Below are 24653 nucleotides of genomic sequence, written 5' to 3'. Positions count from 1 at the left end.
TAACAAAAGAACTCAACAACAAGAAACTAACCGATTTGGTTGAAAAATGGGCAAAGGACTCAATAGGCAGTTCTCAAAAGAAAAAATACAAAAGGCCAATAAATATATGAAAAAATGTTCAAAGGGAAACACTTGTACACTGTTGACATGAATGTAAATTAGTGCAGCCACTGTGGAAAAGAGTGTGAAGATTTCTTAAAAAACTAGAAATAGACTTGTGATATGATCCAGCAATCCCAATACTGGGTATATACCCAAAGACTTGAACACAATGAATCATAGAGACACCTGCACACCATGTTCACAGCTGCACTGTTCACAATAGCCAAAATTTGGAACCAACCAAGGTGTCCATCATCAGATGAATGGATAAAGAAAATGTGGTATATATACACAATGGAATATTATTCAGCTATAAAAAAAGGATTAAATTCAATCATTTGCAGCAAATGGAAGCAACTGGAGGATATCATGCTAAGTGAGATAAGCCAGTGTGGGGAGCAACTGAGACTAGACTAAATTACTGGAACTAGGCCTAATTCTATGCATCTGATCTCCCACAATATGGCGCTGAGAGAGAGACCAAACAACTTCTAGGCAGCTGCCTCGCCAATTCGACTGATAAACTGCAGGAGCTGATCCTGCTCCTGATTGGAGGAGAGCAGCGTGCTCAGCATGTGGGCAGCAGGGTTGGGATTGGTGGAAGAGGACTATAAAGGAGGAGAGAGACAACATGCACCAGGAACATCTGAGGGAAACATCTGAGCAGCCCCCGGGAGCGCCCGCCGGCGGTGTGCCGCTCCTCCGCGGAAGCGGGGAAAGTGGCAGGGGGTGCTGCCCTTCCGCAGAGGCGAGGGACCGGCAGCAAACCCAGGAAGGGCCAGGCAAGAGAACAGTGCAGGGTCTAGTGTCATTCCTCCGCGAATGGGGGAGCAACAAGCCAGACCCAGAAAGACAAATGCCACATGTTCTCCCTTATATGTGGGAGCTAGAATTCAAAAAACAAACAAACAAAAAATGTCTGTGTGTATCAGTATTACTGCAAATACAATTTTGTAAAATTTTGTTTTACAGCTTCGTCAAACCATTGGTTAAGAATCTTTGGGTCGGGAGTGCAGTGGAGGATGGCCAAATCCTTGGGCCCTGCACCCAGCGCCCTTGGTGTGCCGGGCACTGTGTTAAGATGATAAAGTTAAATATGGCACAGATCCTTTCTCTCTGGAGTGAGAATGTAAATGGGGGGGGGGGGTGGGTGGGGAGGGGAGCAGGATCAGACACAATTATCTACCTGGTGTCTCACAGCAGACTAGAGATGGTGTGCTCACAATGGGTAGTAGAAGAGAAGGTATTCATGGTGTGCCTAATGGTCAGGGGAATACAGGAAGAGAAGGTGAAGAAGCCCAGCCTCCCCCTACCACCTAGGCTGCAGGGAAAAGGGAAGGGGCGCCTCCTGAACCTGATGAGAGCTGCACTTACAGGCCAGTGCCACTGAGCGGGAGCCATGACTGCTCTCTGGAGATAGCCAGGGGAGTAAGATATCCAGCCACTCTTTGCCCTTCCCTGCACTTCCTTGCTGCCACCTCCCCTTGCTGAGCACAGCCAGCAATCAGAGAATGGAACAGATGTAGCGTGTAGAGGTGTGCAGGGCCACCCCCAAAGCCAAGAGCAGGGTAAGTGCACTTCATTTGTCCTTACATTCACTGCTGGCAGCTTGCACCTCCCAAATTGTTAGCATCCTAATCTTTGCCTCAGCTCTGTGCTTCAGAAGCCTCAGGGCCTACTCCATGCAGAAGGAACTAATGCTTAACTCCTTCGTGGCAATCAAAGCAAAAACGGTAGCAAACTACTAAGTGTTGTGTAAGCAGTCCAGTGTAGGCCAAGTTTTTCTCCTTATGACTATTGATGGCACTTTTCGGGAAACGTCAACTGTCTTGAGACCATCTTTTGTTTTTTCTCTAGAGAGGAGTGTGCGAGTGCTCAGTGAGCTATCTGGCTTGATTCCGCACTGACACTGCAGAGGTGACACAGGAAATCCAGGAGCAAAAAGCTGCAAATATAGCTGGAGAGGGCTTTGTAAATCCTTTCTGTGGAGCAGAAGAGATGAAACCTATAACTGGGGTCAGCACTGTGGCACAGTGGGTTAAAGTCCTGGCTGCAGTGCTGGCATCCCATATGGACACCTGTTCGAGTCCCAGCTGCTCCACTTCTGATCCAGCTCCCTGCTAATGCACCTGGGAAAGCAGTAGAAGATGGCCCAAGTTCTTTGGACCCTGCATTGGCATGGGTGACCCAGAAGAAACCCCTGGCTCCTGGCTTCGGATCGGCTCAGCTCTGGCCATTGTGGCCATTTAGGGAGTGAACCAGTGGATGGAAGACCTCTCTCTGCCTCTGCCTCTCTCTAACTATTTCAAATAAATAAATAAAATAAACCTTAGAGGCCGGCGCCGCGGCTCACTAGGCTAATCCTCCGCCTCGCGGCGCTGGCACACCGGGTTCTAGTCCCGGTCGGGGTGCCGGATTCTGTCCCGGTTGCCCCTCTTCCAGGCCAGCTCTCTGCTGTGGCCAGGGAGTACCGTGGAGGATGGCCCAGGTCCTTGGGCCCTGCACCCCATGGGAGACCAGGAGAAGTACCTGGCTCCTGCCATCGGATCAGCGTGGTGCGCCGGCCGCAGCGCGCCAGCCGCGGCAGCCATTGGAGGGTGAACCAATGGCAAAGGAAGACCTTTCTCTCTGTCTCTCTCTCTCTCACTGTCCACTCTGCCTGTCAAAAACAAAACAAAACAAAACAAACAAAACAAAACAAAACAAACAAACAAAAACAAAAAAAAAAACACCTTAGGAAAAAAAAAAGAACCCAATAGCCTCTCTGGTCTTTCTAGTGATCTGTGTGTTAAAAAGGAAAAACATTGGAGCAGGTGTTTGGTGCAGTGAAATACGTCATCACATGAGACCCAGGTTGCTGCATCTCAAGATGCCTGGCTTGAATCTTGTGGACTCCACTTTGGATCCAGCATTTCTATTAATGTGCACCCTGGGAGGCAACAGATGATGGCTCAAGTACTTGGGTCTCTGCCACCCATATGGGAGGCTTGGATTGAGTTCTAGGATCCTGACTTCAGCCTGGCTGTTGTGGGCATTTGAGGTGAACCAGCAGACGGAAGATCTTTTTGACCCTCTGTGTGTTGCTGTGTCTCTGGCTTTCAAACAAAATGAAAAATAACTAAAAATATAAAAAAGAAAGAAAATGTTGAGAATTCTTTCACAATGGGAAATGTCAGCAGTGAAGTCAACAGCAAAGTTCTACTGTGATAATGTTTAGTAAACAGCTATGCACAAAACCAACGGAAGACAGCCACGCATTGCATAATATTGTATGCTGAATGTGTTACAGGAAACACCCAGAATCTCAACCTGAAACGGAAAAACGGAGTGAGGGAAAGTACACACTCAGCTCCAAATGTGGATGGAACTTTATTTAAATCAGATCCAGGTGATAACACCCTTCAAAGAGCAAGTACTGTCTTCCAAATGCACACCCTGAAGCCTGTATACGAGCGGCAGTGGAAGATTCACAACTTAGTGGGAACCAGACTTTATCATGCAGATAGATCACTAGACAGAAAGCAGTCGGTTATCCTAATGGTAAAGAATTGAATGAAACATCAGAAAACTCAACATACAATTGGATTCTTTAAAAAATAAAATAAAATAAAAGACATCCTTTGGATTAAACTTCCTCAATTTCCTGGATGATGGAAAAGAGTCTGGGTTTTTAAGTTCTTCTAATAGGACATTGTTGCAGGATATTTGCTTTGAAGACTGGAAGATCCCTTTCTGAGAGAAGGCCAGAGCAGTGGGAGCTGCTTAGGCGGCTCCCTGCAGGAGGCAGCACGTCCTGGCGTGCAGAAGTGCTAGAGCCAGAATACCAAGTTCAGATCCCAGCACCTCCACCTACTAACTTGTCCTCTTGTACACCAGTTATTTTGTCATACAGAAGGGACACTAATTATATCAACCACAGAGATGTGAAGCTCTTATAATGAAAACAAAGTGAGTGTTCCATTTGTACTTATTACCTGACCAAAAAGTGTGTGTGTGTGTGTGTGTGTTTAGAAAAAGAACAAGATATCTTGTTCATCATTTTTGGAGAGAGATTGGGACAAAGATAACCTTTGCTATTATAATTTTCTTCTGAAGTGGAAAACCATTTAAAAGTAAAATCTGACATGTCATACATTCCCGATAGTAGGCTCAACTCTTGGCATTTCCTTTGTTCAGAGAGAATATTTGAAAGCTTCTAAGGGACAAAACATGAATTGGAAGGATTTAATAAGGGGATGAAACTACTGTAGTGGGGATTAAAGTTACTATAAAATGATACATGATTAGCATCTAAAATATTTATTTGTTGAAACTGGAAGCAGCCTATACTCCAAAGTCCAATAATGCCCACAAGAAAAGAAAAATGTCCAGAAACTATGGCAGGGCAAATGTGCCCAACAGAGCAGGTTAAAAGGACCGAGGAAGCAAGGCCCAAGTTAGGGGCCCGGTTACAGTTTAGACATCAAAATATTGCAGAGTGAAAAACTCATTTCTGAGTCAGGGGTAGGAACTCAGAAGTGGTTTCTTTATTCCTGCTTCTGCCAAAGACTTAGGGACCACATATCTCCCTGCTGGGTTACCAGCAACTTGAATCAGGCAAGAAAATGTATTAGGCACCCAATGTATACCAAGCTCTGTTGTTCAAGATAATCTTATTCCATTTATTACCAAACTCCCCCAGGCTCTGCTTCTGGCCACTTTCCTTGTGATGGAGGAGGGGGAGAATATGGGTCTCTAACTTTCCACCATCAGAGCCTTTTGTTTTTCCAATTGCACTAGGATTTCACTTTCAGCAGTAGAGATTAAGAGGAAAAGAAACAAAACACTGAAAGAGCACCCAAGCGATGGCAATGAGAACAGTCCCAGTGGATGGTCAGGAGCCCCAATGCAGGACACACGTGACCTCAGGGCACCCGGACGCCGCGATGACAGGAAAAGGAGACACACACTGCCGCAGCCAAATCACACAGATCCTCAGGACTTTCGTCTTCCACAAAAGAACAACGCTCCAGAAATGACAGAGTAGCAGCATCTTTTTTCTTAGAGAAATCCCTTCTGGAGACGAAACCTTCTAGAACGTGTTTCTACGGCCGGTGTTGGAGCAGCGCTAACCAAGTCTCCCAAAGTGCACCTTTTGAGTGTGGCTCTAAGATCTCCTTCCCGCGGGTTTCGTGATTCCTTTTGCCTTCAGCTCCTCTTTGACACGTTTCAAATAATCAGGATCAGGGTAGCCATAGCTGCAGAAGGAAAAATCCCTTTAGTTTCATCACAAATGGTTCTTAAGAATCTGTACAGGGCCGGCGCCGTGGCTCAATAGGCTAATCCTCCACCTTGCGGCGCCGGCACACCGGGTTCTAGTCCCGGTCAGGGCGCCGGATTCTGTCCCGGTTGCCCCTCTTCCAGGCCAGCTCTCTGCTATGGCCAGGGAGTGCAGTGGAGGATGGCCCAGGTGCTTGGGCCCTGCACCCCATGGGAGACCAGGAAAAGCACCTGGATCCTGGCTCCTGCCATCGGATCAGCGTGGTGCGCCGGCTGCAGCGGCGGCCATTGGAGGGTGAACCAACGGCAAAGGAAGACCTTTCTCTCTGTCTCTCTCTCTCACTGTCCACTCTGCCTGTCAAAAAAAAAAAAAAATCTGTACAGTAGGCCTTTGGCATCTGAGGACTTAATACTCAGGACTGCCAACATTCACAGGCAATCTTGAAGGCAGTTGACTGACTTACAACCACTCTTGTGTGTGCAGATGTGGGACATCCAGCTCTTGGCTGAGTCCAGGCACCTGACCAGCATCTGCCTTTTAACCAGCCTCTTTTTTATTTTCAGTTTATTGTGAGCATGGGGAAGGGGGTGTCCATAATCATTTGCTAATAATATTTACAAATGTAGGAATTTGAAAAGGCCTTAGAATGTATTTTTTAATGCTAGGATCTGAGATATATGAGTTACAACCAAGACTTTTTCTATTAATGCCATTGGCCAAGAGGGTTCAGCTTCTCTGTGGATTAATGGGGGACAAGGAGGAGGGAGAAAGTGACCTTAAAAGAAAGCAAAACAAATAGCATTTGAAGGATTTAGCCTTCAAATCGACAAGAAGCCCCAAATCACATCATCTTAGACACTATTCACCTTGGGTTCTGAAGCCTTCCGCCCCTTGACGCAAAATTTAAGAACTGCAGACTGCTTTGTGGCTGGCAGGGTAGAGGGCTTTGGACACCAACCTTCCTGTCTTTGAGGCTAGCCTCCCAGATTAGCATCTCACAAAATATTCTACAGTCCCCAACACGACCACTATAAAGTCTCCTTGCAGCCACAGCCCCGAATTTCTGGATCGCACAATCTCTAAACTCTTGTTTAGCAACCATTATACTACTGAAAGGCTCTCACTTTTCTGGTCCTCCATGACGGGATGTTTTGTGGTGGATGTCGTTCCATGTAATGACATCTGGGGTGCCCAAGGCTCGCGATTCCCCCACTGTGAAAATCAGCTTCTGATCAAAGGCCATCCGGAGCAGCTCCAGCACCTCTCTTCCCTCCCTATTATCAGGCAGGTACGCGGTTCGCTGTGTTCCAGGATAACTCCTTCCTGGGTTTGGGTGCTCTTTCTATGTGAAGACAAGAAAACGTCACATGAGAACAGTCCGCTTTCAAAATTCCACTACATGTACGGATGTATTAACTTGTAGGGAAAGCAAATCAAAAGAAAGAAAGAAAGGTATTGTTTGGGTCATATTCTCATGGTTTACACTTTTTCTCTTTCTTCAAATTCATGCTGGGAACATTATCCATCCTCCTGTCTCCTCTGTCCCCACCTTCATCCTAACATATAATCTCTATTCACCCTTTCTCTGCCTTAAGAAATAGACACCAGGGGCTGGTGTGGGTAAAGCCGCCACCTGCAATGCCAACATCCCATATGGGCACCAGTTTGTGTCCTGGCTGCTCCACTTTTGATCCAGCTCTCTGCAATGGCCCAAGTGCTTGGGCCCATGCACCCACTTAGGAGACCCAGAAGAAGCTCCTGGCTCCTGGCTTCAAATTGGTGCAGCTCTGGCCATTGCAGCCATCTGGGGAGTAAACCAGCAGATGGAAGACTCTCTCTCTCTCTCTCTCTCTCTCTGCCTCTCTATAACTCTGCCTTTCAAATAAATAAATATTTCAAAAAAGGAAGGAAGGAAGGGAGGGAGTGAAGAAAAGAAATAGATACCAGGGCAGGGTTTCGGTGCAGTGGTTAAAATGCTACTTAGGGCCTGCATCCCATGTAGGAGTGCCTCGGTTTGAGTTCTGATTCTGCTCCCAACTGTGGCTTCCTGTTAATCTTGCGAGGAAGCAAGTGATGGCTCAAGGGGTGGGATCCCTGCCACCCAAGAGGGAAACCTGGATTGAGTTTTGGCCTCCCGGCCTCAGTCTGGCCCATCCCTGGCTATTGAAGGCATCTGGGAATAACCAGAGGATGGAAGATCTCTCTGTGTGTTGCTCTGCTTTCCAAATAAATAATATATAAATAAAAATAGAAAACAAAATAGACACAAATGATATCTGAGTTACAGGCAAACACTGTGACCTTTATCACTAGTTTAGTCTCTTGCATTTGACCATGGAATAACTAACTCCTTGGGAAGTCCACTGTCAAACAGGCAGGAGGGCAACATCTTTTGCTCTGGCAATCCTGGCAGAGCAGAGAGAAACCCTGGCCCTTAGCGACACTTACTGTCTGTATGCCTCCTTTCATTGTGTAGGTGATCACAATGGAGCCACAGGAAGTATAACCTGGAAGTGAGTATCTTGATACACTGTGGACCATGGTTCCTTCTGGCTGATTCCCTTTCTGCATACCATAGGAGACCTGACACACAGGACAGGCCGGTCTATAGGACAGGGCTTTGCTGATACACGGACTGCAGAACTCATGCTTGCACTGGGGCAGCACGCGTTTGTCTGTAATGGCATCCATGCAGATGATACAGATCTCCTTTTCCTTCTCGTCCAGTCCCGAGGCCCCAGGACCCACAGAGTCCTTTGATAGAGGTGACGCTGGTTCTGAGCCATTACTATCGATTTCCATGGGTGCTTCATGATCCTCATTCGATTTCTCTCCAGCCGATGGAGACAGCCCACTTTTCTGCAGGACATACTGCTTTGCCTTTGCAAGGTGAACTGGCAAACCAGTCAAAGTCATTGACTTTGAAGTGAACGCCAAGTGTAGCTCTGGATGATTTCTCTCAAAGTCATCGGTAAACTTAGTGCTCCGGAAGTGCTTTCTCTCCTTGCCCAGATGTTTCAGTGACAGAACTTCTTTTGTCAGCTGACACGAGGCGTGCTGGAAGGCATCGATGAAACTGGCATACGCATGCTCAGATAGATCTAGCTCCCTCTCCTTGGGCTCAAAGAGAATGCAGGTGTTCTGACTTCTCCGCAAACTCTTACAGTCAGCGTTGTACTTTTTCTCTATCTCTGCGATGTCCTGGAGTAATTGAGTCTCTAAAAGCTTATAGCAAGCAGTGTCAACCTCAATCCCATCTACCATGCGACTGGGAGCCAGGATTTTCACAGGTGCCTTGACAAGGCTCTCAGAGATTTTCTGTTTGGCAGCTGAAATGTCATCTTGGGTCCCGAGGAGAGTTAATTTTCTTCCGTTCTCCTTTACAAGGAGTTTTGTGAAATGATGATTCAATTCCTGTTTCATTTTATTTGCCTGTGCACTGTCGGCTAAAGAGACACAATCTTGCTTCAGAGATTCTGTGACCTTCTGGAATTCACTTACAAAAGACTCACGACCTCCTTCTAGGTCGCCTGATGGACTTGAAACGAAGTCTAAATAGACCACCCCGGGGGAACTCGTATGAAATCTGAGATCGACACCAAATCTTCGCTTTATGGAGTCTGTTTTATGAGGACAGACGTATTTGAAATATTCAAACAAAGGCTCAGGGACTTCAAAACAGTTGCTTCTTTCTTCCGACCCAGTGTTTGCTTTGGAAGGAGCCATGCGGCTGCCCCGGTCCTGCTGAGCAAGTGGCTTCCTCTTTGTAGATGTGATGTAAGGGGCTAGACTTGCTTCAGGCAAAGACAAGGGGCCTTCAGCGAGGCTGCTCTCTCCTTCGGACCCCTTGTTAGGTTCGGAAGGAGCCACGCGGCTGTCCCGGCTATCCCGGCTATCCCGGCTGTCCCAGCTATCCCGGCTGTCCCGGTGCTGCTTATCAAGTGGCTTCCTCTCTGCTGTCAGAGGAGATGGCTCGCTCTGCAGGAGCTGCTCACTCAGGAACTCATGTATTGTTTCCATCGTTCGGAAGTCACCACACACCTTCTCAATTCCGTTCCGACCCTCCATGACTTTCACCTCGGGGCAGAGCGTGGTGATGTGTGCTCTCTGCTCTTTGGAGAACAGGTTACAGTTCAGGTCGGCTGTCACTTCAAGAAAGATCTGAAATTGTAAAAGGAACAGGGCCGGCGGTGACCATCTTCCACCTGGCTGATGGCAGCCCCTCCTACCTGGGCTCGGACCTTCCACTCTAGCCCCTTCCTACAGGTGTTTTTACACACAGAGGCCAGAGTGACCCTTTGGAAATGTAGATTGGATCACCCACTGCCTGCTCAGAACCCTCTGGGGAATCCCCTGCTGGGTAAGCTAATCTCCAAAGCCCAGAGCCCTTGGCCCGGTCTACATACCCCTAACACTTACCTTCTGGAGACCTACCCTCCCTCCCGGCCTCCTCTGACACTGGCTTTCCTAGAAGATTCTAGGGCTCAGGATGTTAGCTCCTGTGGGACCCTTTGCACGTGTGCTTCCAATGTTCTAGAATGTTCTCACCCCAGAAGCACACTTAGCTGGCCCCCCAACTTCATTCATGTCTCTCTTCTGATGTCATGGCATTTGGGAGGTTTTTCTCAATATCTTGTTCCAGATGGTAGCCCTGTCGTTCATCCCGCTTCACTCTGCTTCCTAGCACTTAGCACTGGCACACGTTTTATCATCTGTGAATTGGTTTGCTTTCATCGTCTGTTCCCTGCATTAGAAGGTAGCGTCCCCCAGAGCAGAGCCTGCCGTGGTCTCGGCTGTGTTCCCAGCCCATGCGGCAGCACCTGGCACCCCGCAGGTGTGGCACCGCTGTTTGCTGAATGAACCTTGGCCTGACTGCTTCCTTCTCACCACTCTGGCCTCACCTTGGCACAGCAGCTGTTTCTGACTCTTGGTCAGGAGCCGCACCTCTCCCACCCTCCTCTTCCTCACTCTGGCCCTGTCGCTCTCCGAGGCAAAACCCCATCTTACTGTCTTAGCACACAGAACTCTTTGGTGTAGGTTTATGCTGCTTACTTAGACACGTCCCCCATCCCTGTATTAGCTACATGACACCGGGGATTTTGTATTTTGAGCCCACCCGCTGTGTCCTAGCGCCTAGACCAGTGCCTGGTACATGGCTAGTCCGCAGCACCTGGCTGTTGGGCCAACAATGTGTGAGGTGGGGGCCCAGGGCAAGCCGCAGGGGTTCTGCCAGCTGCTTCCTTCACTGCTCACCTTTGGGACACAGGCGTCTATGGCGTTGGGCACAGGATCTTCATTGGGGTGCTTCTCGCCAGCTGGAGCCTCTGCGGGTGACTGTGCCGACAGAGGCACTCTGGGCCCCGTGCTTTCCTTTCCTGGAGTCTCTTCCAGGAAAATGGTCACAGGTTTGTCATTGACCAAAATCTGATGCGTTCCTTTCCTCAGTATTCTCTCCTTAGCTTCAGAGAAGACAGCAAATGCGCACAGAAATGGGAGAGATTTTAAAAAGAGTCGCCCATGAGAATCCCTGGGGCGGGGTGGAGGGTTCCAGGGCCACTATTAGACACCCAAATCCACAAGTGCCATGTCTTGTGTAAAATGGCTCAGCATTTGCACATCATCGGCCGTGCAAATCGTCTCTAGCTCACTTAGAACGCCTAATACAATGCCAGTGCTAGGTGAACAGTTATCCCACCGCATTGTTTGGGAAATGACAAGAAACATCTGTACATGTTCAGTATAGACACAACTTTTTCCCTTGACTATTTCCAATCCCTGGCCTATTGGATTCGTAGCTGCAGAACCCAGAGACACGGAGGACCTGACAGTGATCCTCTGATTCTCCATCTCTCCCCCACCCAGCAGCTTCTCCACAAGGCTGCTTCCTGCATCCGGTATTGGCGGGGGTGGGGGTGGGGTGGGGGGGTTGGGGGGGTGGGGGTGTGTGTGGGGTGTGTTAGTGATGGTGGATGTGGAGCAGAAACTTAAAACTTTAAAGTAAGCAGCCCAAGCTGGACTGCAGAAATGAACTCTTAATGAATACCAACCGTGACTTCAAGTCATGATTCTGAGATTGTCTTCATTTCAATGATGTGGAATAATACTCATTACATAGTTAAGTGAAAAAAAAAAGTCCAGGAAACAAAAATATAGATTCAGAATTCTGTAAATGCAGATGTTTGCTGACAATCAGAAAAAATACCCTGGGGGAGTGCTGGTGCTGTGGCATAGCATGTTAAAGCCGCCAACTACGGCACTGGCATCCCATATATGGGTGCTGTTTTGTGTCCCAGCTACTCCACTTCCGACCCAGTTTCCTGCTAATGCGCCTGGGAAAGCAGCGGAGGATGCACCCACGTGAGACCTGGTTGAAGCTCCTGGCTCCTGGCTTGAGCCAGGCAGACCCATTTCCTGCTGTTGCAGCCATCTGGGGTGTGAACCAGCATATGGAGAATCTCTCTGTAACTCTTTCAGATAAACAAATAGATCTTTAAAGAGAGAGGGAGAGAAGAGGAAGGAGAGAGAGAGGAAGAGGGAGAGGGAGAGAGAGAGAGGAGGAGGGAGAGAGAGGGGAGGAGGAGGAGGCAGGGAGGGAAGGAGAGAGAGAAAGAGAAAGAGAGAGAGAAAGAGAAAGAGGGGAGGAGAGGGGAGGGGAGGGGAGGGGAGGGGAGGAGAAGAAAAACTTGGAGGAAATAAACCAAATGCTTACATGTTTCTCTCCAGGTCGCTTTCCTCCTTCTTTTTTTTCTACAGTGAACAACACTACTTATGCAACCATCAAAAATCAGAATCATCATTTAAAAGTAAAAGTTAAATATCTATGTGACAAGGACAGCGATTGCCAGGAATCTGGGGGAGGTGACAGCTGAGAAACCTAAGGGATCTCAAAAAGTTCATGGAAAAGGTATATCATGGGAAAATAAACTATGCATGAATTTCAAATTTTGGGGCACCAAAATAAACTTCTCTTTTAATTTCATTTTCCCACTTCTATGAGGCAGGCGGGATGAGCAGAGAGCACCAATCTCATCGCGCAGTCAAGCCCTCAGTCTAGCTTTCTGCCCTGTGGCCGGGCTGAGGGACCCTGGCAGCAGTAGCCCTGGTCCTGTCCCCACAGCCTGAGCCATATTTCCCCCGCCTGCGCTGGACCTGCCCTGAAGCCCGCGGCGCTTGGGCGAGGATTGTGGGCCGAGGCCGGCCTGCACCTGCTGCCCGCCACTCACCTGCCCTTTCTTTGAACACCACTAAGAAAGTGTTCCGGACTTCAGAGACCACTGGCCGTACGCTGCACTCCCCGCCGTCCGAGTCCCGACTCTGGAAGTGTTTTTCTAGCTTCCAGTGCAGATGGCGGGAGGGTATGGACGTCCGCACGAGGAGCGGGGACGGGGGGTCGTCGCTGGAGGCCATGGCTGCGGGCGCGCGGCTGGCGCGGGGTCTCGGGACCGCGGCTGAGCGGCGGGGACAAGGGCGCGTCCCGCCCAGCCGCCCCGGGCTCAAAGTTTCAGTTTCGCTTCCCCGGAGTTCCCTCCCTTTTCTCGTGCACGACCTTCCCCCAGCTCTGCCAGCCATCGGCGCCGCGACCGTGAGCCGGGTTAGTGGCTCGGGCCCGGGGCTGGGTGCTGGAAGGGGAGGCTGCCCGCGGCTCTAGGGCAGGGCAGGTGAGGCCGGGGTCCCGGGCCAGGCCTCCGGGGGTGCGAGAGGCAGAAGAGGTAAGTTTCTCAGTCTTTGTAGCTTGTTAAGACGATTACTCGCCACCAAGATGTACTTCGCCTTCTGGATTCAGCTGAAACTTAAAAGCCGAGTTTGTTTGCTGCCCTGTGACGGATACCGCGGACCCTACCCTGCGTGTGGGGCCCTGTGGCCTTCGTGCACCCTTGGCCGGCAGCACTGACTGCCCTGCCGCCTGTCGCCGCGCGGGGGAGGGCGCGTGCCCGGGAGAGTGGTAGAGGGAGGTGGGCCTGGGAACCAAGCGGGACAGGCTCTCTCCAAGGCCTCAGGGAGGAAGTTTCCAGAAGAAACTTCCCAAGAGTGTGGGGCTGGGGTAGGGAGGGGAGGTTAGGGGCTGGGACGGGGACCAGTGTTAAAGTGGCACAGCCCATTAAGCCTTCCTGGTCCCAGCTGCTCCACTTATGATCCGGCTCCCTGCTGATTCGCCTGGAAAAGCAGCGAAGTGCTGGCACCCCTGCATCCACGCGGGAGACCTGGATGGAGTTCCAGGCTCCTGGCTTCCATCTGGTCATTGTGGCTATAAGGGGAGTGAACCAGCAGATGGAAGATCTCTCTGTCTCTCCCTTTCTCTGTCTTTCAAATAAATAAAATAGATAGAAAAAGGGGAGGGGGGTAGGATAGGACCTCTGAGGTCTTGGGACGGCTGCTGTGGGGCATACAGAGGAAGGGCCCTTGAAGCCTGGGAGGAGAGGAGATGCAGGAGGAGAGAAGGCAAAGGGAGAGGCAACCAGAGAACCCAGGGAAGGTGGCAAAGGAGAAACAACAGGGGTAATGCCAGGAACCCAATAATGAAAAGTTGTAGAGGGGGCGGGTAAAGATTAGAAACAAGACAGTCTCCTGTGGGTAACCACAAGGAGGACACGGACCATAGTGTGCAGGGCAGTGGGAGGGCGTCAGGTCAACCACTCTTTCCAGAAGGTTGGCTGCCCATGAAGAAAGTAAACCCAGTGGGAAGCAGGGATGGAGGGTTGGAGAGGCTTTTGTTATTGTTGTTTATTTATTGTTTTCGAGGCAGAGAGACACAGAGAGCACCTGTCTGTCGTTTTAGTCCCCAAACCCCTGCCACAGCCACAGCCACGGCTGGGAATTCAAATCCAGGTCTCCCTTGTGTGTGACAGGAGCTCCGTTATTGGAGACATCACGCTGCCTCTCAGGGTCTGTATTAGCAGGAAACTGGTGTCCAGAGCTGGAGCTGGGAGGTAAACTAGGCACTCTGATGTGGACAGCCAGCATTTTAAGTGGCCTTTTAGTCACTAGGTCAAATGCCTGTCCCTGCTATTGTTTTTAAAATGGAAAAAGCAAATGTTTCAAGCAATGTGATCTTTGTTCTAATTTCTTAGGGGTTTAGTGAGTGCCCCTCTCAGTGCTCAGTCTTGCCCTAGGCTTGTACAGCCTGGTCTGAAGACAGAAACCAGTGAAGCAAAAGCCCACAGCCAAAGTAGCTGCAGAGGGCTTCCTTGCTTTGTGAAAACAGCAGTGCCCTCTGCAGGCCCTAGTTCATCTTGTCCTTAATGTTTTAGGATTACACTGGACTTGCCTTTTTTTTTTTTTTTAATTTTTATTTTGACAGGCAGTGTTAGTGAGAGAGAGAGACAGAGAGAAAGATCTTCCTTCTGTTGGTTCACCCCCCAAATGGCCGCTGTGGCCGGCGCGCTGCGGCCAGCGCACCGCACCGATCCGGAGCCAGGAGCCAGGTGCTTCCTCCTGGTCTCCCATGCAGGTGCAGGGCCCAAGCACTTGGGCCATCCTCCACTGCACTCCCAGGCCATAGCAGAGAGCTGGACTGGAAGAGGAGCAACTGAGACAGAATCCGGCGTCCCAACCAGGACTAGCACCCGGTGTGCCGGTGCTACAGGTGGAGGATTAGCCTAGTGAGTCACGGCGCCGGCCTGGACTTGCTTTTCCTTGATGCATAGTGTTCTGATGTGATAGACAGTTGTACACATTTTTCTATTACAAAGCCATTTGAAATCACGTCTGCGGCTAAAAATAGCAATAAGCATGGACAACTGTGTCTCTAAGCATTTTCATCATCATTCTTCTAAAGCTTCAGATTCTTTTTAAAAAAGACTTATTTGAAAGGAAAAGTTACAGAGAAAGAGATGGAGAGACAACAACAGACAGAGAGAGAAAGTGAGAAAGTGAGAGTGAAAGAGAGAGAGAGAGGGAGAAAGAGAGGAGATCTTCCATCTGCTGATTCACTCCCAAATGGCTGCAGCAACCAGATTGGGCCAGACTGAAGCCAGGGCCTATGAATTCCATCCTGGTCTCCCACGTGGGTGCAGGGGCCCAAGCACTGAGGCCATCCTCCCAGGTACCTTAGCAAGGAGCTGGATTGGAAGTGGAGCAGCCAGGATTGGAACTGGTGCTTGTATAGGATGCTAGCATTGCAGGTGGTTGCTTAACCCACTGCACCACAATACCGACCCTAAACCTCAGAATCTTTCATTTTTACATTTAGATGGAAAATCATTAAAACATATTTTTATCCAGAAAATCATTAAAACATATTTTTATCCAGAAGTTTTCCTATCTAATTAAGCCAAGGATATTTATCACAAACTCAGTAATGCACACCCCTTGCAGGTATTAATAGAGTTTCTTTTCTTCTTCAAACACTCTGGGAGTCTTCATTTGCTTGTTTTTCTTCACTGTTCTTTGAGGGCTGTGCTCAGTCTCATCCTCCTTCTTTTGTTTTTTTTTTTCATTAATATTTATTTTTATTTTTATTTCTTTGAAAGGCAGAGTGACAGAGAGGGACACACACACACACACACACACACAGCTCTTCCATCCACTGATTCACTCTCCAAATGACTCCAACTTCCAGGGCTGGGCCAGGGCACAACCAGGAACCAGGAACTCCCATAGGGTCTCCCACATGGGTAGCAGGGGACCAAGTACTTGGGCCATCTTTCACTGCCTTTCCCAGGTGCATTAGCAGGAAACTGGATTGGAAGCTAAGTAACTGGGACTTGAATTGGCACTCCGATATAGGATACTGGTGTTGCAAGCCACAGCTTAACCCAGTGTGTCAAAATTCCCTCCCTCAACCTCTTTTTTTTTAAATTTTAAAGATTTGTTTATTTGAAAGGCAGAGTTAGAGAGAGAGAGAGAGAGAGAGAATCTTCCATCTGTTGGTTTGCTCCTCAAATGGCCTCAATGGCCAGAGTTGGGCCAGGCCAAAGCCAGGAGCCAGGAGTTTCATCCGGGTCTCCCACATGGGTGGCAGTGGTCCAAGCACTTGGGCCGTCTTCTGCTGCTTCCCCAGGCCACTTAGCAGGGAGCTGGGTCAGAAGTGTAGCAACCGGGACTTGAATGGTAGCTGTATGGGATGCCAAAGTTGCAGGCAGTGGCTTAACCACTGTGCCACAGCTCTGGCCCTCTATATTCCCTTCTGAATATGTAAAAAACCTGCTCTATCCTCCAAGGCCTAGCTCTAGTCTTACCTTCTTCCTGCAGGGGTGGGGAACATCTGGCCATATAAGATCTGTGAAATCATTTGGTCTGGCCCTGCAAAGCAATCACAGGTGGGGCCCAAAATTCAATAAATCTATAGCAGGCTAAGAGTATTTATTTTGACAAATGTGTATGGCCGTGAGTGATGTTATAAATATCCATATGGCCCTTGGCAGAAAAAAGGTTCCCCATTCCCAGTAGCTTCCCCTGTTCTAGCGCATCCTGTACTTTCTCGTCTCTGAACTATATTATGGTTTCACTTGGAACCTGTCCTGGAAAGGGTGGAAGGTGAAGAGTGAGTGACACCAACAACAAAGAGTGCATACGTATTTTTAAAAAAGGATGTATTTATTGGAAAGGTAGAATCACAGAGAGAGACACAGAGACAGAGACAGAGAATCTTCCATCTGCTGGATCACAGTGGCTGGGGTTGGGCCTGTCTGAAGCAGGGGCCAAGAACTCCATCAGGGTCTGGTGGCAGAGGCCCACCGCAGAGGCCGTCATCTGCTGCCTTCCCAGACGCAGCAGCAGGGAGCTGAATTGGCAGTGGAGCAGCCAGGACTTGAGTTGGTGTCCATAGGGGATGCCGGCATTGCAGGCAGTGACTTATCCCACCGCAGCACACCACCACGCCCCAATGTGTGCATTTTCACCATTGAGAATAAACATCAGTCCAGATCAGAAATCATGGTGAGTTCTCCCATAATGTATTCTTAGCAAATTTCCTAGGATCCTGGTCCATGCTTACTTGTCGTTTCTATTTATTCCTAGAAGTGGGCGACCATCTGTGTGTGCTTGGAGCTGCAGACCAGAGTAAACATTTCAAGATCCCTGGGAGACCTGGAGGATGACCTCTTCCAAGGTAAAAAGCATGACTGTGTATCCACCAGGAACTTTGACCAGCACATCCATAATTCTTCCTGTACCAACAGGAAATCTGGGGTTTCTGTTACACCTGGAATCCTCAGTTGGCTTCAAGAACCCAATAAGTTTTTTATGGGAAATGAGACTCAGGTCTACGCTAATCCAGATAACAGAGCCAACTTGAGGGTTTTTTTTTAAATGTCAGCGTAGTATCATTTTATCTTCACTCATGCAGCAATTCCTTTCCAGGATGGGGTAAGGAAGGTGATGGAGGAGGAATGAACACAAGGGAAAAGGAAAAAAGTAAAGCACCTCCCTGGCCAAACTTGAAGGCACCAAGTTTGCGAACTAGGCAACAGGAAGTGGCTCCCTGCTGGTGGAGGAGAGAAGCAGCTGACGAGGGAGGTCCACGTCTCAGTGTTTTCTTTCTGTCCAGAGAAGCCCCACAAGCTTCTGGACAGAAGCCTCTCTCAGAGTTTTGGGTCACTTTTTTTTTTTTTAAAGATTTATTTATTTGAAAAGCAGAGTTACACAGAGAGAGAAGGAGAGGCAGAGAGAGAGAGAGAGGTCTTCCATCTGCTGGTTCACTCCCCCAGTTGGCTGCAACAGCCAGAGCTGTGCCGATCTGAAGCCAGGAGCCAGGAGCCTCTTCCAGGTCTCTCTCATGGGTGCAGGGGCCAAGAACTTGGGCCATCTTCTACTGCTTTCCCAGGCCACAGCAGAGAGCTGGATCAGAAGTGGAGGAACCAGGTCTTGAATCAGCGCCCATATGGGATGCCAGCACTGCAGGTGGCAGCTTTAGCCTCTACGCCACAGTGCCAGCTTGGGTCACTTTGATTTGTGACGTTTGAGCATTTCCATGTGTCGTTCTCTCGCCCTTCCTCGCAGTCTGAATTAGAAGTGCATTAACCTCGCAGCGGGATGAGGTCGATGTTTGCTGGAACCGTTGGTATTTTAGGTATTACAAGCACACGGATGAAACAAACAAAAAAACCTGAGTGCTCCCTTCCCTCCCAAACCCAGCGCTTTGTGCAGCATTTTTGTTGCTTTGTGTTTACATTAAACTGTGTTTGTTGTTCACAACCTGTAGTATTCATTCGGCTTCACTTTCTTTCTTTCACTTTCTCGCCTTCCACAGGGAACGGGAGCAGCTCACCCACAGTCAGGTAGGACCCCCTCTTCTCACTCCTGTGCCAGAGGCTTTGCTCAGCTCTTGCCTCAGGGGAGCAAGGGGAACACGCGTGGAGAATGCCTCCCCCACAGCAGCTCAGGTGCGTGGGTGCAGGTTCTTGTGGGGACCCCCCCCCCCAGCTTCCAAACGGGGCCTGCTTTGTTGGTGTGGGCCAGCAGGCACATCCTCTTAAGGCCCCCATGGATCCTCTGCTTTCCTCACTAGACTTAAGACATATATTATTGTAAATATTTATTTATTTATTTGAAAGACAGTTAAAGAGATAGAGAGAGGGAGAGACAGAGATCTTCCATCTGCGGGTTCACTCCCAAATGGCTGCAATGGTCAGGACTGGGTGGCTGAAGCCAAGAACCAGCAGCTTCTTCTGGGTCTCCCACGTGGGTACGGGGGCCAAAGCACTCAGGCCATCCTCCACTGTTTCCCAGGCACATTAGCAGGGAGCCGGATCAGAAGCGGAGCTGTCAGAACCAGTGCCCATATGGGATGCTGGTGCCAGTTGGAGTCTGGCAGCTCCACTTCCAGTCCAGCTCCCTGCTAATGTGCCTGGGAAAGCAGCAGAACACAGCCCAAGTACTGGGGCCCCTGCCGCCCTCAGTGGAAGACCCAAATGGAGTTCCAGGCTCCTGGCTTTGAACTGGCCCAGCCCCAGCTATTGTGGCCTTTTGGGAAGTGAATCAGTGGATGGACAACCTCTCTCTATCTCTCCCTCTCTCTGTAATTCGGTCTTTCAAATAAATAACTAAACCTCTTTAAAAGATTGTTTTTAAAAAGAAGCTTGTGGAAAAATGGAATTAAAGGGCCTGTTTTATTTTGTTGCCAAAAAAACTACAAAATGGAAAATAGAATCAAAAGATTTTGGTGAATCTGCATGTATTTATTTTTTCCATAATACACATTTTCCAGAAAGACCTCTCATGAGGTGAATACTCTGAAATCAGTTAGTTTTATTTCCACTAAAATTGTGCCGGGAAACGAGACCATCATGAAGAGTCACTTCCCCTAGCAAGCATTGTCAGTGCGCCACTAGTTTGCTGGTCTGATGTCCCCTCCTCCCCTTCCCCAACAAGAGCAATCAAGACTCAGGGCCGGTGGAAGCTGGGTAAGTCGCCCAGCTCGTGCCCCTCTGGGGTGCTGTTCCCCAGTGCAGCTTGGCCTCATTGTGAGTCACACACCCCTTATGTACTCCTTCCTTTGTCTCGCTTCCTCACCCTGCCCTGCCTACCTATTCCAGGTGGTTTCTGGGGTTGCCTCCCAAATGAACTACTTGAGATCAAAATCTCATCTCAGGGTCTGCTTCTCAGAGGACCCGAACTAACACACTGATTGAAGCAAAAAAGTTATGAATATGAAAAAAGTTATGAATATTAATAAAAAGTTATGAATTGCCTCTCCTTGTTTTTGACTCATAATTGAGTCCTTTACAATACATGTGTCCTAACATGGGCCTTCCCAAACTCACTATAAAAAATATATATATATATATATATTTTTTTTTTTTTTGACAGGCAGAGTGGATAGTGAGAGAGAGAGACAGAGAGAAAGGTCTTCCTTTTGCCGTTGATTCACCCTCCAATGGCCGCCACAACTGGCGCGATGCAGCCGGCGCACCGCGCTGATCCGAAGGCAGGAGCCAGGTACTTCTCCTGGTCTCCCATGGGGTGCAGGGCCCAAGCACTTGGGCCATCCTCCACTGCACTCCCTGGCCACAGCAGAGAGCTGGCCTGGAAGAGGGGCAACCGGGAAAGATTCCGGCGCCCCGACCGGGACTAGAACCCGGTGTGCCGGCGCCGCAAGGCGGAGGATTAGCCTAGTGAGCCGCGGCGCCGGCCCAAAAATATATATTTTTTAAGATTTATTTATTTGTTTGAAAGGCAGAATCACAGAGAGGCAGAGGCAGAAAGAGAGAGAGGTCTTCCATCCACTGGTTCACTCTCCAAATGGCTGCAATGGCCGGAACTGCGCCCATCCAAGGCCAGGAGCCAGGACCTTCTTCCGGTCTCCCATGTGGGTGCAGGGGCCCAAGGACTTGGATCATCTTCTACTGCTTTCCCAGACCATAGCAGAGAGCTGGATTGGAAGTGGAGCATCTGGGACTTGAACCAGCAGCCATATGGAATGCATGCATTGCAGGCAGTGGATTTTCCCACTATGCCACAGCACCACCTACCACCCCCCCCCCAAAAAAAAGCTTTTTATGTATTTATTTGCATTTTCTTTGAAAGGGAGAAAGACAGAGAGAGGGGGAAGGAAGAGAGAGAGAGAGAGATCTTCCATCTGCTGGTTTACTCCCCAGATGCTCACAATAGCCAGGACTAGGCCAAGTCAAAGTCAGAAGCCCAAAACTCTATCCATGTCTTCTGCATGGAAGACAAGGACCCAAAGACTTGAGCCATCATTTGCCCCCCCGCCCCCTGCCATGATGCCTATCAGCAGAGAGCAGGATAGGAAGCAGAGGAGCTGGGACTTGGAACTAGATACTCCTGCCATAGGGATGTGGATATCCTAAGCAACATATGAAACTCTGTGACAAACATGCTACCCCCAACTCAACCAGTTTTACATACATTTAAAACATTCCAGAGCCCCCCCCCCCATAAACACACTGATCTCAACACCAATGTTGTATCCTAGTAGTTACCATTTATGGGGCATTTACTATATGTCAGGCACAAGATTAAACACTTATGGGAGATGTACCTTTGAAAACTCTAGGACAAGGCCTGGGTTCGTAGCACAGCAGGTTAAGCCTCAACCAGCAACACCATATCCCATATTGGAGAGCTGGTTCGAGTTGCAACTTTGAGTTCTGGTGGCTCCATTTTTGATGCAACTCTGTACTAATGTGCCTGGGAAAGCAGCCAAGGACGGCCCAAGTGCTTGTGCCCCTGCCGCCCAAGAGGGAGACTGGGATGCAGTTCCAGGCTCCTGGTTTTGGCTTGGCCCGTTCCCAGGCATTGTAGCTCTCTGGAGTGTGAATCAGTAGGTAGAAGCGCGCTCTCTCTCTCTTTCTTCTCTCTCTCTCTCCCCCTCCCTCTCTCTGAAACTCTTTCAAATAAATAAAATAAATCGTAAAAAAAAAAAAAAAAAGTAGACTGTTGGCTGTCCTCGGTCTGATTACATGTCTAGATGAGGAGACTCAGAAGGGGAGGAGGGGAAGCTCATCTCTATTCTGAACAAAGAAAATGTGTTCTCCTTGGGTACAGGGATTGCATGCTTTTCAAAGGAACCCTCGCTCATTTCTTTGTTATTATTATTGCTGTTACTGTTGTAATTATTATTGTTTTGTCTTCTCTCCTTTTCCAGAGACTGACACTCCTGAAGAAAACTATAGTTGGCAAATTCCCATTCATCAAAAAGCCTTTGAAATTTTGAAAAATAACGAGAGTCAGCTGTGTGAAGTCCTCCAGCATAAGTTTGGCTGCATCTCTACCCTGGTGTCTCCAGCTGTGGAAGTTAACAGCACGTCTTTGCAGGTCTTCCGGAAAAGGCTGAGCCCTAGGCTAGAGTTATCTGTCTGGAAGGATGACCTCACCACGCACGCTGTTCACGCTGTAGTAAACGCAGCCAATGAGGAACTTACACATGCCGGGGGGCTGGCTGGGGCCCTGGTGAAGGCCGGCGGCTTTGAAATCCAGCAGGAGAGCTGGAACTTTGTTGCCAAGTATGGTAAAGTACCAACTGGGGAGATAGCCATCACCGGGTCGGGGAAGCTGCCCTGCAAACAGCTCATCCACGCCGTCGGGCCCCGGTGGACCCCCGGGGAGGAGCGGAGCTGTGTCGATAAGCTGCAGAATGCCATTGTAGCAATTCTACACTATGTTACCTGGAGAAATCCATACATTGAGACTGTAGCAATCCCAGCCCTGAGCTCCGGGATTTTCCAGTTCCCTCTGGACTTGTGTGTAGGGACCATCGTAAATACTATCAGTACTTATTTCCAAAGGGAGCAAGTGGTCAGCAGCCTGAGAGAAATCCACCTGGTGAGCAATGAGGACCCTACTGTTGACGCCTTTAAAGCTGCTTCAGAATCCATCCTGGGGAGGAACGAGCTGGACCTCGGGAGCAGTCGTGAAGCCTCTGCTTCCCACAGGACCCTCCTGGTTTTCCAGAACCTGATTCTCGAGATTGTCCAGGGCCGCATAGAACTGCAGGAAGTAAGTTGTTGTTGTTTTAAGATTTATTTATTTATTTGAAAGGCAGAGTTACACAGAGAGAGAAGGAGAGGCAGAGAGAGAGAGAGAGAGAGGTCTTCCATCCACTGGGTCACTCCCCAATTGGCCACAATGGCCAGAGCTGTACCAGTCTGAAGCCAAGAGCCAGGAGCTTCTTCCAGGTCTCCCACGCAGGTGCAGGGGGCCAAGGACTTGGGCCATCTTCTACTGCTTTCCCAGGCCATAGCAGAGAGCTGAATCGGAAGTGGAGCAGCCGGATCTCGAACCGGTACCCATATGGGATGCCGGTGCTTCAGACCAGGGCATTAGCCTATTGCGCCACAGCGCTGGCTCCAAGAGGAGCCTTGAAATCTTTAAAGGGTGCCAGGGCCCCCAAATTGCAGATTCTGATTTCACTTTTTTTTTTTTTTAAGATTTATTTATTTGAAAGTCAGAGTTACAGAGAGGGAGAGGCAGAGAGAGAGAAAAAGGTCTTCCATCACTGGTTCACTCCCCAAATGGCCTCAATGCCCAGGGCTGGGCTGTTCTGAAGCCAGGAGCCAGGAGCTTCTTCTGGGTCTCCCACGTGGGTGTAGGAGCCCAAGCACTTGGGCCATCTTCTGCTGCTTTCCCAGGGACATTAGCAGGGAGCTGGATCTGAAGTGGAGCAACTGGGACTCAAACCAGTGGCCATCTGGGATACTAGCATTACAGATGGTGACTTAACCCAGCAACGCTGACCCCAATTTATTCCTCCCTCCCTCCCTCCCTGCTTCCCTCCCTTCCTCCCTTCCTTCCTTCCTTCCTTCCTTCCTTCCTTCCTTCCTCTCTCTATCTCTCTTTCTCTCTCTCTCTTTTCTTAGGTTTATGTATTTATTTGAAAGTAGAGTTGACTGTTTGGAGGGGGGCTTCCATCCACTGGTTTACTCCCCAAATGGCTGCAACAGCCCACTGCTTTCCCAAGTGCATTACCAGGGAGTGGGATCAGAAGTGGAGCAGCTAGGACTTGAACCAGCTCTCATATGGGATGCTGGTGTTACAGGAGGTGGCTTAATCCAGTGCACCATAGCGCTGGCCCCATATCTATATAATTTCTGAATAGAGCAAAGCTTCATGGCAGTCAATGATTACTCTTTGGAAATATGAGTTTCTATGTATTATTCAATGGGGTTTTTGGTGGCTTTAGCATCCTCATAAAGTATTTTTCAAATCTCCTCAGGGAAATTAAGATTTAAATTAGTCATTTAAGAGAAGAAATTTAACAGTGAATCCTGTCCTTTTTTCTCCCCTTTTCAGACAGATGTAATTGTTAGTTCTATAAGCCAAGTTAATCATACAGCAGGACCTGTGTTAAAATCAATTCTACAACAGGCAGGAGATGAGATGGAATTGGAACTTGAAAAACAGGCTAAACAGCGTAGAGATTCTCAGTTGGTACTGATCACGGAAGGATTTAATTTGTTGTGTCTAAATGTATTCCATGTACTCTGGGATCCAACTCTTCCTAAATGTCAGGTAAGTTCAAAATAAGTTTCTCTTTATGTAACTTGATGCATGAATTTGTCTTTTAAAAAGCTTGGTATCTATCTATCAGTCTATCTGTGTATTTATCATCTATCTATGAGGCAGAGTGAGAGAGCGCCCATTCCCCAGTTTGCTCCGCCAGCGCCACAACGACTGAAGTTGGGCCAGGCCAAAGCCAGGAGCTAGGAACTCAGTCCAAGTCTTCCACCAGGTGGCAGGGCCCCAAATACTTGAACCGCCACTTGCTGCCTCCAGCAATATGCATTAGCAGGAAGCTGGAGTCAGGAGCTGGAGCCAGCTGTCCAGTCCAGGTTCTTGGATGTACGACACAGTGTCTTAAACACTAGACTAAACACCTGCCCCTATAAAATTT

The 24653-nt window shown here is 49.0% G+C and overlaps 2 protein-coding genes across 6 annotated transcripts in view; one reads left to right on the top strand and one right to left on the bottom strand.

Annotated features, from left to right (window-relative positions):
- Positions 1–5248: 5248 nt before the first annotated feature.
- DTX3L (deltex E3 ubiquitin ligase 3L) lies at positions 5249–11209 on the bottom strand. Its single transcript, XM_051818443.1, has 5 exons — positions 11113–11209; positions 10616–10821; positions 7811–9523; positions 6487–6704; positions 5249–5339 (listed from the first exon to the last, which is right to left on the bottom strand). The coding sequence occupies exons 1-5, from the start codon at positions 11207–11209 to the stop codon at positions 5249–5251; spliced, it is 2325 nt and encodes a 774-aa protein (XP_051674403.1).
- A 1231-nt stretch (positions 11210–12440) lies between these two features.
- The window catches only part of PARP9 (poly(ADP-ribose) polymerase family member 9), a 36345-nt gene continuing 24132 nt past the window's right edge, over positions 12441–24653 (top strand). Inside the window, exons 1-5 of one of the 5 annotated variants that reach the window (XM_051859258.2) lie at positions 12622–12953; positions 17321–17411; positions 18552–18579; positions 21909–22759; positions 24053–24271. In XM_051859258.2, the coding sequence (XP_051715218.1) occupies positions 17397–17411; positions 18552–18579; positions 21909–22759; positions 24053–24271 (1113 nt within the window). In that variant the 5' untranslated portion in view covers positions 12622–12953; positions 17321–17396. Of the gene's footprint in view, positions 13072–17320; positions 17412–18551; positions 18685–21908; positions 22760–24052; positions 24272–24653 lie in introns of all 5 variants that reach the window. The other 4 variants (XM_008266839.4, XM_017347056.3, XM_017347055.3 and 1 more) reach the window with 4 other exon arrangements.

Source organism: Oryctolagus cuniculus, chromosome 4 (genome assembly GCF_964237555.1).
Source record: "Oryctolagus cuniculus chromosome 4, mOryCun1.1, whole genome shotgun sequence".
NCBI lineage: Eukaryota > Metazoa > Chordata > Mammalia > Lagomorpha > Leporidae > Oryctolagus > Oryctolagus cuniculus.
Note: the sequence above shows the minus strand (reverse complement) of the source record. Positions and strands in the feature narration are given on the sequence as shown.